General features: G+C 39.5%; 1 protein-coding gene across 3 annotated transcripts; it reads right to left on the bottom strand.

Annotated features, from left to right (window-relative positions):
* Nucleotides 1-1,749: 1,749 nt before the first annotated feature.
* Nucleotides 1,750-9,620, bottom strand: SPZ1 (spermatogenic leucine zipper 1). 3 transcript variants are annotated; one of them, XM_059878726.1, is made up of 4 exons: nucleotides 7,984-9,620; nucleotides 7,443-7,562; nucleotides 2,227-2,270; nucleotides 1,750-1,819 (listed from the first exon to the last, which is right to left on the bottom strand). In XM_059878726.1, the coding sequence occupies exon 1, from the start codon at nucleotides 9,264-9,266 to the stop codon at nucleotides 8,151-8,153; it is 1,116 nt and encodes a 371-aa protein (XP_059734709.1). In that variant the 5' UTR covers nucleotides 9,267-9,620; the 3' UTR covers nucleotides 1,750-1,819; nucleotides 2,227-2,270; nucleotides 7,443-7,562; nucleotides 7,984-8,150.
* Between the last annotated feature and the right edge of the window lie 4,328 nt (nucleotides 9,621-13,948).

Genomic DNA, 13,948 nt, shown 5'->3' with positions numbered 1-13,948 from the left:
TGGCCACACTTTAGAAAACAGTATGATATGACCAAATGGGTGATTACATAGATTTTTAATTTTTAATCATTTGTTTAATTGTACATATGAGTTTTATGTGCCTTTCTATATTTGTCATATTTCGTAATTTTTTAAATAGTTAAAAGGTAGTAAATAAGCTCTTTGATCTGAATGGAAACCAAACTTTAAAAAATAATGTTTGGCTCATGGAATATATTTTAAAGGGGAAACAAGGTGCTTGTTTTTACTAAAATATTACTATTACTACTGTCAAGAACTTTAAAAGATCTGTGGAACTGCTATGGCTTGATGGGGAAAACTTTACTCCATGGAATTTACCAGGCCGGAATATTGGAGTGGGTAGCCTTTCCCTTCTCCAGGGTATCTTCCTGACCTAGGAATTGAACCAGGGTCTCCTGCATTGTAGGTGAATTCTTTACCAACTGAGCTATCAGGGAAGCCCATAAGTTGTTAAGAACTTTAAATGATCTGTGGCACTGCTATGGCATGATGGGAAAAACTTTATAGGGATCCAAGCACTCTGAAATCAAGAATCTAGTTCATTACTGTGAAGAATTTATTAAGAAAAAATTATTTGACTAGGAAGTTTGTACGAATTTCCCCTTTTTCCTAAGAGGATTAACCAAAAATGTATTTCTTAAAAGTTACTATCACTGTTGGACAGAAATATACTGATGATAAGACTGGACCTCTGAACAATTAAAAATAGTTCAATTTTTAATTGGACTTTGACAGGTATGAGAAAATATTGTGTTAAAGAACTCAATAAGGTCAATACTAATTATCGTTCCAGATTTTCACTGTCAACAAGTGATGGCCTGAAGATTCTTCCACATAGAAAATGCCATGATACTTCTCCAAATAAATCTTACATTAATTGAAAGAATATAATGGATTATTACCCACTGGAACTCACATGAAACACCCTTAAAAATGACTTGTTTTCAGGAATTTCATTTACATGTTTAGGATCGGATAAAAATATATATGACCTTGTGGCAGAAGAATAATTTTATTACACTTCAGATCAGATCAGATCAGATCAGTTGCTCAGTCGTGTCCGACTCTTTGCGACCCCATGAATCGCAGCACGCCAGGCCTCCCTGTCCATCACCAACTCCCGGAGTTCACTCAGACTCACGTCCATCGAGTCAGTGATGCCATCCAGCCATCTCATCCTCTGTCGTCCCCTTCTCCTCCTGCCCCCAATCCCTCCCAGCATCAGAGTCTTTTCCAATGAGTCAACTCCTTACATGAGGTGGTCAAAGTACTGGAGTTTCAGCTTTAGCATCATTCCTTCCAAAGAAATCCCAGGGCTGATCTCCTTCAGAATGGACTGGTTGGATCTCCTTGCAGTCCAAGGGACTCTCAAGAGTCTTCTCCAACACCACAGTTCAAAAGCATCAATTCTTCAGCACTCAGCCTTCTTCAAAGTCCAACTGTCACATCCATACATGACCACAGGAAAAACCATAGCCTTGACTAGACGGACCTTTGTTGGCAAAGTAATGTCTCTGCTTTTGAATATGCTATCTAGGTTGGTCATAACTTTCCTTCCAAGGAGTAAGCGTCTTTTAATTTCATGGCTGCAGTCACCATCTGCAGTGATTTTGGAGCCCAGAAAAATAAAGTCTGACAACCAAACCTAGAAGGTCTGGTATAGCAGAAATTACTTACTCTATTTGATAATTAAAAAGCTGTAATTTATTTAAGCAAAAAAAATTTTTTTCTTGATAACATGTACCACATGTTTGATAAAGTATAGCAGAACTGCACAGTGTTTTATTAACCAAGATGGCTGGAAAATAGAATAGAGTGGATGGTAGTTTCCATTAGAGGGAAAGGCAAAAGGAAAAAAAAAAAAAAAGTGATTCTTTTGGTACCTCAATACTGTTTAACTGGAAATCATTTTCTTTTACTAAGGGCTATAATAGGAAAATTTCCTCTGTTAGGTTATTTATAACATGATACATATTCTAGACAGGAGGGGAAAAAAAAAAAACTTTTATGGAGTAGGAAGCAATATTTCAAATTACATTTTTTGTATTTCCAATATGTGAAAATTTCTCATGCCCTATACTTCATTTATAATAGGACCTGTGGTGGAGATTCTGATCGACTTTATTGGAGTTTAGTATTCATCTCTATTTTATCCTGAATGGACACATGAGGTTCTTGAATCAGAGACAGATGATTATTACTTACATCAATCATAATTGTGCTAGTTCCTCTTGCTCCAATTCTTACCCCTGGAGAGAAATGAGAACCAGATGTCACCCTAGCACTGGGGCCTATAATGTGGGGGAGGAAAGATGAGAGAAGAAATCCAGGCTTTTATGCAGAAAAAAAAAAGACAGCTGTTTTCTCCCCCTCTAAGAGGAGAGAGGAAAAAAACCCTCTGGATCCTGGGTTCTCACTCTTAAGCCTTTTATAATGTAAATCTCTCGGGGGATTAGGTAATTTCAGTGTCTCCAGCTTTACAAAACACGTCTCCAAATCCCAGTTGGGGTGAGGCACCCCAACTTAAAATGTTAACATCTATCTCTAAAGTTAGATAACTCTTTTGAACTCTTATTACTTATGTAGTGGGAAAATATCTTCTACAGCTTCCTTTGAGTCTGGGATCTCAAGTTGCCATAATATTTGCCTGGAAAACCCGAACAGTGCAGAAATACAAAAATACTTTCTCTCCATCTCACAGTGTTCCAAAATTAATTTTCCCTCTGCCTGGGTGACATAGTTACCCAGCTAAAAACCTCAGTTTCCAGTTGCTTTCAGATAGGTATGGCCTGGTGACTGAGTTCTCACCAGTGGAAATTTTACTTCTGGGTTGGATGGCATCACTGACTCAATGAACATGAGTTTGAGCAAACTCTGGGAAGTAGTGAAGGACAGGGAAGCCTGGCGTGCTGCAGTCCATGGGGTCACAAACAGTTGGATATGACTTAGTGACTGGACAACAACAATGGTGCTACATAAATACAAAGTTGACACTCTGACTATCTGGAGTTTGTGCTGTATGCAACAAATGTTGCATATTATAGCATTTCCCTCAAAAATGTGAAAATCCTGTAATTAGCAGTTTCAGTGCTTGTATGACCCACTCCAGTGTTCTTGCCTGGAGAATCCCAGGGACGGGGGAGCCTGGTGGGCTGCCGTCTATGGGGTCGCACGGAGTTGGACACGACTGAAGCGACTTAGCAGCAGCAGCAGCAGCAGCAGTGCTTGTATGAAGAACTAGAAAGTTATACTCTTAACATCTGACAAACAAATGATATTGACGATTTGTTCAGGTAATGCATATGAACAAGCTGAAGTGTAAGAAGCGATTGTTTGATTCAGCTCTGTTGTAGTTTCTCATTTCATCCATTTAGCATCTCCTATGTGAATGGCATCCGGTCCCATTAACTTCATGGCAAATAGATGAGGAAACAATGGAAACAGTGAGAGACTTTACTTTCTGGGCCCCAAAATCACTACAGATGGTGACTGCAGCCATGAAATTAAAAGACACTTGCTCCTTCGAAGAAAAGTTATGATAAACCTAGACAGCATATTAAAAAGCAGAGACATCACTTTGCCAACAAATCTCCATCTTAATAGTCATGTGTGGATGTGAGAGTTGGACTATAAAGAAAGTTGAGCACCGAACAACTGATGCTTTTGAACTGTGGTGTGGCAGAAGACTCTTAAGAGTCTCTTGGACTGCAAGGAGATCAAGCCAGTCAATTGCAAAGGAAATCAGTCCTGAATATTCATTGGAAAGACTGATGCTGAGACTGAAACTCCAATACTTTGGCCACCTGATGTGAAGAATTGACTCATTGGAAAAGACCCTGATACTGGGAAAGATTGAAGGTGGGAGGAGAAGGGGACAACAGAGGATGAGGTGGTTGGATGGCATCACCAACTCCATGGACGTGAGTCTGAGTAAGCTCCAGGAGTTGGTGATGAACAGGGAAGCCTGGACTGCTTGGAGTCCATGGGATCGCAAAGAGTCAGACCTGACTGAGTGACTGAACTGAACAGAACTTATGTGAAATTACTCTTTGGGAATAGAATAAGACAAAGCCTGAGGCTAAAGGGAACACTCATTTTCTTGAATGTAAAAAATGAGAATTAGATGTATAGCAAAATGAGCTTTCTCAACAAATAGTGACAAATCCTCTCAGTTTTCCTCTGAGAATGTATTGATTTCACTTTCATTCCTAAAGGCTGTTTTCACTGGGTAAACAATTCTGGGTTGATGTTTTTTTTCAGTTCTTGAAAAATATTTGTTTCCTTCTAGCCTTGGAGGTTTCTGATTAGAAAGTCACTGTCATTTGGATCATTGTTCCACCATTGTTCTTTGTACTTGCTTTTTTACTTTGTCTTTAGGCTTCAGAAATTTGATTATGAGTGCCTTAAATGTGTTTGAATTTATACTGTTTAGAGTTCACTCAGTTTCTTGAATCTATAGGTTTATGCTGCTGCTGCTACTGCTGCTAAGTCTCTTCAGTCGTGTCCAACTCTGTGCGACCCCATAGATGGCAGCCCACCAGGCTCCCCCGTCCCTGGGATTCTCCAGGCAAGAACACTGGAGTGGGTTGCCATTTCCTTCTCCAATGCATGAAAGTGAAAAGTGAAAGTGAAGTGCTCAGTCGTGTCCGACTCTTAGCGACCCCATGGACTGCAGCCCACCAGGCTCCTCCATCCATGGGATTTTCCAGGCAAGAGTACTGGAGTGGGGTGCCATTGCTTTCTCTGCTATAGGTTTATGCCTCTCACTAAATTTGTGGAATTTTCAGCCATTTTTTTTCAATGAATACTTTTCAGCCCACATTCTACCTTTTTTGGGGGTACTCTGATAACACCAATGTTAGATAGTTTTTATTTTAAGCTTCTTGAGACTATGGGAGTTTTTTCAGCCTATTTTTCCTGCTGGCCAGAATGGGTCATTTCTAGTTTTCTGTCTTCATGTTCACGGAATCTTTCCTCTGACATCAACATTCTACTATTGAGCACATTCATTGAGTTTATTTTACATATTATATTTTTTATTTCTACAATTTCCATTTGTTTCTTCTTTATATTTTCCGTTTCTTTGCTGAGACTTTCTATTATTTTTGTTTTTTTAAGAGTACTTGCAATTGCTCAGTGAAGCATTTTTGTGACTGCTTTACACTTCTTGCTAGACAATTCCAACATCTGTATCATGCCATTGTTGGCACTTGTTAATCGTCTTCTCTCATTCAAGTTGAGATTTTCTCTTTGTATAATGAGTGAGTTATTTTTCTATCTTTTCTGGACATTTGGGGCATTGTGTTCTGAGACTGTGGATCCTACTTAAACCTCTTGTTTTAGGTTTAGAACAGGGGAAGAGTATAGAAATCTAGGCTATCCACAGGGCCTTCACTGATATTTAGTTTTACTGGGAAAAGGGCTGAGGGAGGAGCAACTTGTTATCATCACATGGGAGAGAAACTCCAAGGTTTCTTCTCTGCCACCTCTGTATGTACCACCTTGGAAGGAAGCAGAAGAGTGCTTCATTACTGCCAGGCAACAATGAAAGCCTAGTGTTTTTGCTCAGTATTTGCTGATAAGGATGAGAGTGGAAGCAAGACAATTTTATGCAGTTTGGCCAGAGCAGGGCAATTTTTTAAAAAGTTTCTTTCTTGCCAGACTGTTTTCTCATCCTCTGTCAAGAGAAAGCAGGCCTGGGTTGGGGGGTGAGGGGGTGGTGCCTGCTTTTTTTGTCTAAATGTGTTGGCATTTCTGGGTTGTCATCTCCCAGCATATATAAGAGACAAAAGAAAACTCAGGAAACAACACAGTACGTCGTTCATTAAGTCTCGGGGACCCTGGCTATTACACCTCCTTTACTCCATCTTTCAGAGTCTTCTTGCATTCATTTTATATTAATACTTAATGCTCAGGGTTTTTAGCTTGGAAAACTCAGCAGTGGCCACAGGACTGGAAAAGGTCAGTTTTCATTCCAATTCCAAAGAAAGGCAATGCCAAAGAATGCTCAAACTACCGCACAATTGCACTCATCTCACACACTAGTAAAGTAATGCTCAAAATTCTCCAAACCAGGCTTCAGCAATACGTGAATCATGAACCTCCAGATGTTCAAGCTGGATTTAGAAAAGGCAGAGGAACAAGAGATCAAATTGCCAACATCTGCTGGATCATGGAAAAAGCAAGTGAGTTCCAGAAAAACATCTATTTCTGCTTTATTGACTATGCCAAAGCCTTTGACTGTGTGGATCACAATAAACTGTGGAAAATTCTGAAAGGGATGGGAATACCAGACCACCTGACCTGCCTCTTGAGAAACCTATATGCAGGTCAGGAAGCAACAGTTAGAACTGGACATGGAACAACAGACTGTTTCCAAATAGGAAAAAGAGTACGTCAAGGCTGTATATTGTCACCCTGCTTATTTAACTTGTTTGCAGAGCACATCATGAGAAACTCTGGGCTGGAAGAAGCACAAGCTGGAATCAAGATTGCAGGGAGAAATATCAATAACCTCAGATATGCAGATGACACCACCCTTATGGCAGAAAGTGAAGAGGAACTCAAAAGCCTCTTGATGAAAGTGAAAGAGGAGAGTGAAAAAGTTGGCTTAAAGCTCAACATTCAGAAAACTAAGATCATGGCATCTGGTCCCATCACTTCATGGGAAATAGATGGGGAAACAGTGTCAGACTTTATTTTCTGGGGCTCCAAAATCACTGCAGATGGTGACTGCAGCCATGAAATTAAAAGACACTTACTCCTTGGAAGAAAAGTTATGACAACTTAGATATCATATTAAAAAGCAGAGATATTACTTTGCCAAAAAAGGTCCATCTGGTCAAGGCTATGGTTTTTCCAGTGGTCATATATGGATGTGAGAGCTGGACTGTGAAGAAAGCTGAGTGCCGAAGAAGTGATGCTTTTGAACTGTGGTATTGGAGAAGACTCTTGAGAGTCCCTTGGAGACTCAACCAAGACTCAATCAAGGAGATCCAACCAGTCCATCCTGAAGGAGATCAGTCCTGGGTGTTCATTGGAAGGACTGATGCTGAAGCTGAAACTCCAATACTTTGGCCACCTCATGTGAAGAGTTGACTCATTGAAAAGACTCTGATTCTGGGAGGGATTGTGGGCAGGAGGAGAAGTGGACAACAGAGGATGAGATGGCTGGATGGCATCACTGACCTGATGGACATGCGTTTGAGTAAACTCCGGGAGTTGGTGATGGACAGGGAGGCCTGGCGTGCTGCGATTCATGGGGTCACAAAGAGTCGGACACGACTGAACGACTGAACTGAACTGAATGGGAGGAACAGGGAGAAGTGATTCTGCTCCATCTTTCCTGGAACCAAAAGTTCAGTCCTCTTAACAGATGATAATGCTTTTTTCCCTGAGTAATTCTGAATAATTATCCTCACCTGGATTAATGAGAGGAATTTTTCCAGCACAGAACAAAATCTTGAGACACATCTATTCTTCTAAAGAAGCCAAGGTGTCCTTCCCCAAGGGTCTCTGCTGCCTGGTATGCCCACCATTTACTAGTTGAGGAACAAGAAGGGAATATTAGTAACAGTAGATCCAGGGAATAGGGAAATTTATGAGAAGATTAGGAGTGACTTATCAGCTTTTTAAAAACTCCACTACAGCCCACACTTCAGTGGATAATAAATAGGAAAAGGAATATGTGTTTGAAAGGGAGTTTGAAAGGTTCACAATTAAAGTGTTATATACTTTCTCCCCCAGAACTTCTCTCCCCAAGGCAATGATTAAATAAAGAAAAAAGAATCCCTTCCTTTGTTTGTTGTGGTTTTTATTTAGATCTTTACTTATTTGGACCTGTAAATTCTCACTTTTGGTTAAAGTGTCATAGATCTCTGTGTAATAACTACAAAACCAGCTTGTAAAGATGACTAATGTGAGCAAAAGTTGACATTGATGGTCATTAAAGACCAAACTTACCTAACCATCAAGGTAATGAATAATGTTAATTGTTAATCTTCTTGTTCTATGGCTATTTCTTGGTTGAACAAACAGGTCTCTCTTAGGTTTGATGATTGATATGCCTGGAGCTGGATGTACTACATAGTTTTTTGAAGATCTGCCTTTTCTTCTACTTTTGGTATTTTTTAACTTAAGCTGCTAGCTGGCCTCTTTACCACAAGAGCTCTTTTTGCAATACGAGTATTGAACTGGTTATTATGAGCTTTCTTATTATGACAAATATCCAGGCTTGTAAAGAACTGATCTCTTTTGTGAAATGTACCTTCCACTTCTGGCATGTTTTTCTCATGTATTTTGACCTTCTCTGCCTCTGGTAGCTTCTGTTCCTTGTCGCTCTGCTCATGATTTATTTGCATTGGCTCCCCTTGTAGAGGTTCTTCCTTCTGATGATGGAGTTCATCAAGCAGTTCTACTCTCTGCTCTAAGATTTGGCATTCATTCTCCAGCAAGGTTGCAATCAAATGCAATGAATATGTGTCTTCTTTCAATCTCTTCACTTGTTCCTCCAGCTCTTGCTTAGCTGACTCATTATTTGTTTGAGTTGGGGAATGGGTGCCATTATTTTTAAGAGTTTTGATGTCATTCTGAGATTTCTGATAGGATTTTATTAGTTTGCTGAGCTCAGTATGTTCCACACTCCAGTGTTCTGCTTCTTGTAGTAACCGCTCCATGTTGTTCCTCAGTCTGATATTTTCTTCTTGAATGTGAGGGAATCCGTGCTTTGCTTTTTCCTTACTTAGCTGAGTTTCAGGAAGGGCTTTTTGTCCTTTTGAACAATTTACCAAATCCCCTGAACAGTCTTGCACTGTGTCCTCAGAGTTCTGGTTGTCCAACCTCATCTCCTGTTTCTTTGCATTCTCTTTTTTCCCTAGGTCCAAACTAGCAAGCAGTTTTTTCACTAGTTCTTTATTTATTTCATCAAGTTCTATGATTTTTTCTCTAAGTTCTGACACCTCAAACATATTGGTTTCCTTAAAAGGTTCTTTTGTTTCTGTGACCTTCTGTTCATAACTTGTCACATGTTTAACAATATCTTTAATTTCTTTTAAGAGGCTTTCAAACTTCTTTGCAATTCGCTGTTCAGTTGCTTCGTGGTCACTACTTTTTAGTGAAGGAAGAGAACTGCAAGAAACCGGGGGAATTGATCCAATTTCAAATAAGGCAATCATAATCCCAAGGTCCAAAGACTCTTCATTGAGATCAGGAGGCTTACGTGTTTTGGAGAGGGTGGGCACTTCCATCTCAGCTGAATTAGTAGGGCTGATGACCAGGTCACAAGTGAAGTAGAAAACCTTAGCGATTCCAGAAAGGACAGGTGGTGGTCCTCTGTGCAAATGGGTAGAAAATGTGGAACTAAGCAGAACTCAGAGATCAGAGTTAAAAGGTCTGAAATCAGGAAGATGATGTTTAGGTGAAAGGTAACATCTCACACAACCTAAGAGGAAGGAGGGTGGGAAAGGGGACTAGGAGCTAGGGCTCCATTTCTCTTCTTCCGGGCTTCTGGTGGTTACTCCCTGACCCTAGCAACCAGGTCTTTATTCTGTCACTGCACCATTGTGGCCTGTCTTAGATTCTGTCTCCTTTGGGTCTCAACAGAAGCTTCTTAAACTCCCACCTGGTGACTCAAGACTAACCTAGAGCTAGACCAGTCTTCCCCCCCGCCTTTTTTTTTTGTGGGTGGGGAAATGTTTTATTCATCTCATTCAGTGACTTTCATATTCATCATAGTCACTGACTTTTCCCTTATCCCCACCATACACAACCTGTTTTCAACTGTGGTATGTTTTTGTACCACTTAAGTGCGTGGCTGAGAGAAGTTGTCCCTGGGGAGAGTCCCTATTCTTTCATAGCGCCTGGAGCCCTTATTGCTCCCCTTCTAGGAGAGGTGCTTCTGCAAAAGAAAGTAATCCTTACAAAATAGAACACAAAAATTGCTTCAGTCTTTCTGTGATTTTAGGGAGATAATGTTAGGAATAGCTCCATTAAAAAATGTTCTACTCTAATCAGAAAATATCTGATTGTTTTTTTCCAATATAAATTTATTTATTTTAATTGGAGGTTAATTACTTTACAATATTGTATTGGTTTTGCCATACATCAACATGAATCCACCACAGGTATACACGTGTTCCCCATCCTGAACCCCCCTCCCTTCTCCCTACCCATACCATCCCTCTGGGTCGTCCCAGTGCACCGGCCCCAAGCATCCAGTATCATGCACTGACCCTGGACTGGCAACTCGTTTCATATATGATATTATACATGTTTCAATGCCATTCTCCCAAATCATCCCACCCTCTCCCTCTCCCACAGAGTCCAAAAGACTGTTCTATGGTTTTTAACAACACAATTACAAATTGAGAATTTCTTGGCTTTGAATGCAGGCATCCTTTAAGACAAGCTTAGTAAGCTTGCTTCTGAATCATTTACATCAGGTGTTATAGAGTAATTACTTTTTACAAGAAATTTTTAAAAATAGCAAAATTTACCTAAAGTATTGAAACACTTCAATCCTGTAGTGGCTTATAGAAAAGCAATTGAGTATTAAACCAAGTGCAGGCTTCCCTGGTAGCTCACTGGAAAAGAATCCTCCTGCAGTGTGGGAGACCTGGGTTTGATCCCTGGGTTGGGAAGATCCCTCGGTTGGGAAGATCTCTTGGAGAAGGGAACAGCTACCCACTCCAGTATTCTGGCCTGGAGAATTCCATGGACAGAGGAGCCTGACAGGCTACACTGCATGGGGTCGCAAAGAGCAGAGTCAGACACGACTGATCGACGTTCAATTTCAAACCAAGTGCACTCTTATCTCTTTGTCCTTAGGAGTCAGGGCCTTGAGCATATTAAATTCAATCAAAGAACATGTTCCTCAGGTGAGACTTTTTTCCTGGCCTTCAATATCTTGCTAGTTAGGCACTTTACTAACCAGAAGTTTGCCTCCAGTCTTAAGGGAAAACTCATTATTTAGCAGTTTTTGTTTTTGTTTTTTTTCTTTCTTCTTTTCATAGCTCCCAACTCACTTTGACTTAGTTTTCCTGAGTGGCAAGCTCATCCTCCAGCTAGCTGGGCTCAGGGCCGTCACCTTATAAATATCCACAGATGCAGTTGGGTTGGTCTTTTTTTTTTTTACTTGAAGAAGGAAACACTTTTTCTAACCCACACAATGATACCACAGTGGCTAGAGACTGCCCTTATGCTTTAAATCCATCTCAAAGGTCCACTCTTTGGTTGATGTTTTGATGTTTTCCCTTTGACTCAAGTCATTATTTAAAATACATTTTAATAAATCTCCAGGGCAAATAAACTTTTTTCCTGATCTGGTAATTAATTTCTAGCTTTATTTTGTTGTTATCAGAACATAAAACATTTCTTCTACTTTTGAAATTGACATTTTTAAAAAAATTTTATTTTATTTTTAAACTTTACAAATTGTATTAGTTTTGCCAAATATCAAAATGAATCTGCCACAGGTATACATGTGTTCCCCATCCTGAACCCTCCTCCCTCCTCCCTCCCCATACCATCCCTCTGGGTCGTCCCAGTGCACTAGCTCCAAGCATCCAGTATCGTGCATTGAACCTGGACTGGCAACTCGTTTCATACATGATATTATACATGTTTCAATGCCATTCTCCCAAATCTTCCCACCCTCTCCCTCTGCAACAGAGTCCATAAGACTGTTCTATACATCAGTGTCTCTTTTGCTGTCTCGTACACAGGGTTATTGTTAGCATCTTTCTAAATTCCATATATATGCGTTAGTATACTGTATTGGTGTTTTTCTTTCTGGCTTACTTCACTCTGTATAATAGGCTCCAGTTTCATCCATCTCATTAGAACTGATTCAAATGTATTCTTTTTAATGGCTGAGTAATACTCCATTGTGTATATGTACCACAGCTTTCTTATCCATTCATCGGCTGATGGACATCTAGGTTGCTTCCATGTCCTGGCTATTATAAACAGCGCTGCGATGAACATTGGGGTACACGTGTCTCTTTCCCTTCTGGTTTCCTCAGTGTGTATGCCCAGCAGTGGGATTGCTGGATCATAAGGCAGTTCTATTTCCAGTTTTTGAAGGAATCTCCACACTGTTCTCCATAGTGGCTGTACTAGTTTGCATTCCCACCAACAATGTAAGAGGGTTCCCTTTTCTCCACACCCTCTCCAGCATTTGTTGCTTGTAGACTTTTGGATTGCAGCCATTCTGACTGGTGTGAAATGGTACCTCATAGTGGTTTTGATTTGCATTTCTCTGATAATGAGTGATGTTGAGCATCTTTTCATGTGTTTGTTAGCCATCTGTATGTCTTCTTTGGAGAAATGTCTATTTAGTTCTTTGGCCCATTTTTTGATTGGGTCATTTATTTTTCTGGAGTTGAGCTGTAGGAGTTGCTTGTATATTTTTGAGATTAGTTGTTTGTCAGTTGCTTCATTTGCTATTATTTTCTCCCATTCTGAAGGCTGCCTTTCACCTTGCTAATAGTTTCCTTTGATGTGCAGAAGATTTTAAGTTTAATTAGGTCCCATTTGTTTATTTTTGCTTTTATTTCCAATATTCTGGGAGGTGGGTCATAGAGGATCCTGCTGTGATGTATGTCAGAGAGTGTTTTGCCTATGTTCTCCTCTGGGAGTTTTATAGTTTCTGGTCTTACGTTTAGATCTTTAATCCATTTTGAGTTTATTTTTGTGTATGGTGTTAGAAAGTGTTCTAGTTTCATTCTTTTACAAGTGGTTGACCAGATTTCCCAGCACCACTTGTTAAAGAGATTGTCTTTAATCCATTGTATATTCTTGCCTCCTTTGTCAAAGATAAGGTGTCCATATGTGCGTGGATTTATCTCTGGGCTTTCTATTTTGTTCCATTGATCTATATTTCTGTCTTTGTGCCAGTACCATACTGTCTTGATAACTGTGGCTTTGTAATACAGCCTGAAGTCAGGCAGGTTGATTCCTCCAGTTCCATCCTTCTTTCTCAAGATTGCTTTGGCTATTCGAGGTTTTTTGTATTGCCATACAAATTGTGAAATTATTTGTTCTAGCTCTGTGAAGACTACCGTTGGTAGCTTGATAGGGATTGCATTGAATCTATAAATTGCTTTGGGTAGTATACTCATTTTCACTCTATTGATTCTTCCAATCCATGAACATGGTATATTTCTCCATCTATTAGTGTCCTCTTTGATTTCTTTCACCAGTGTTTTATAGTTTTCTATATATAGGTCTTCAGTTTCTTTAGGTAGATATATTCCTAAGTATTTTATTCTTTTCGTTGCAATGGTGAATGGAATTGTTTCCTTAATTTCTGTTTCAGTTTTCTCATTATTAGTGTATAGGAATGCAAGGGATTTCTGTGTGTTGATTTTATATCCTGCAACTTTACTATAATCATTGATTAGTTCTAGTAATTTTCTGGTGGAGTCTTTAGGGTTTTCTATTTAGAGGATCATGTCATCTGCAAACAGTGAGAGTTTTACTTCTTCTTTTCCAATTTGGATTCCTTTTATTTCTTTTTCTGCTCTGATTGCTGTGGCCAAAACTTCCAAAACTATGTTGAATAGTAATGGTGAAAGTGGGCACCCTTGTCTTGTTCCTGACTTTAGAGGAAATGCTTTCAATTTTTCACCATTGAGGATAATGTTTGCTGTGGGTTTGTCATATATAGCTTTTATTATGTTGAGGTATGTTCCTTCTATTCCTGCTTTCTGGAGAGTTCTTATCATAAATGGATGTTGAATTTTGTCAAAGGCTTTCTCTGCATCTATTGAGATAATCATATGGTTTTTATTTTTCAATTTGTTAATGTGGTGTGTAACACTGATTGATTTGCGGATATTGAAGAATCCTTGCATCCTGGGATAAAGCCCACTTGGTCATGGTGTATGATCTTTTTAATGTGTTGTTGGATTCTGATTGCTAGAATTTT

This window comes from Bos taurus, chromosome 20 (assembly GCF_002263795.3).
Source record: "Bos taurus isolate L1 Dominette 01449 registration number 42190680 breed Hereford chromosome 20, ARS-UCD2.0, whole genome shotgun sequence".
NCBI lineage: Eukaryota > Metazoa > Chordata > Mammalia > Artiodactyla > Bovidae > Bos > Bos taurus.
Note: the sequence above shows the minus strand (reverse complement) of the source record. Positions and strands in the feature narration are given on the sequence as shown.

Excerpts from the sequence above, each read along its gene's own strand:
- SPZ1 (XM_059878726.1), bottom strand. The coding sequence starts at position 9,266 with ATGGAAGTGCCCACCCTCTCCAAAACACGTAAGCCTCCTGATCTCAAT.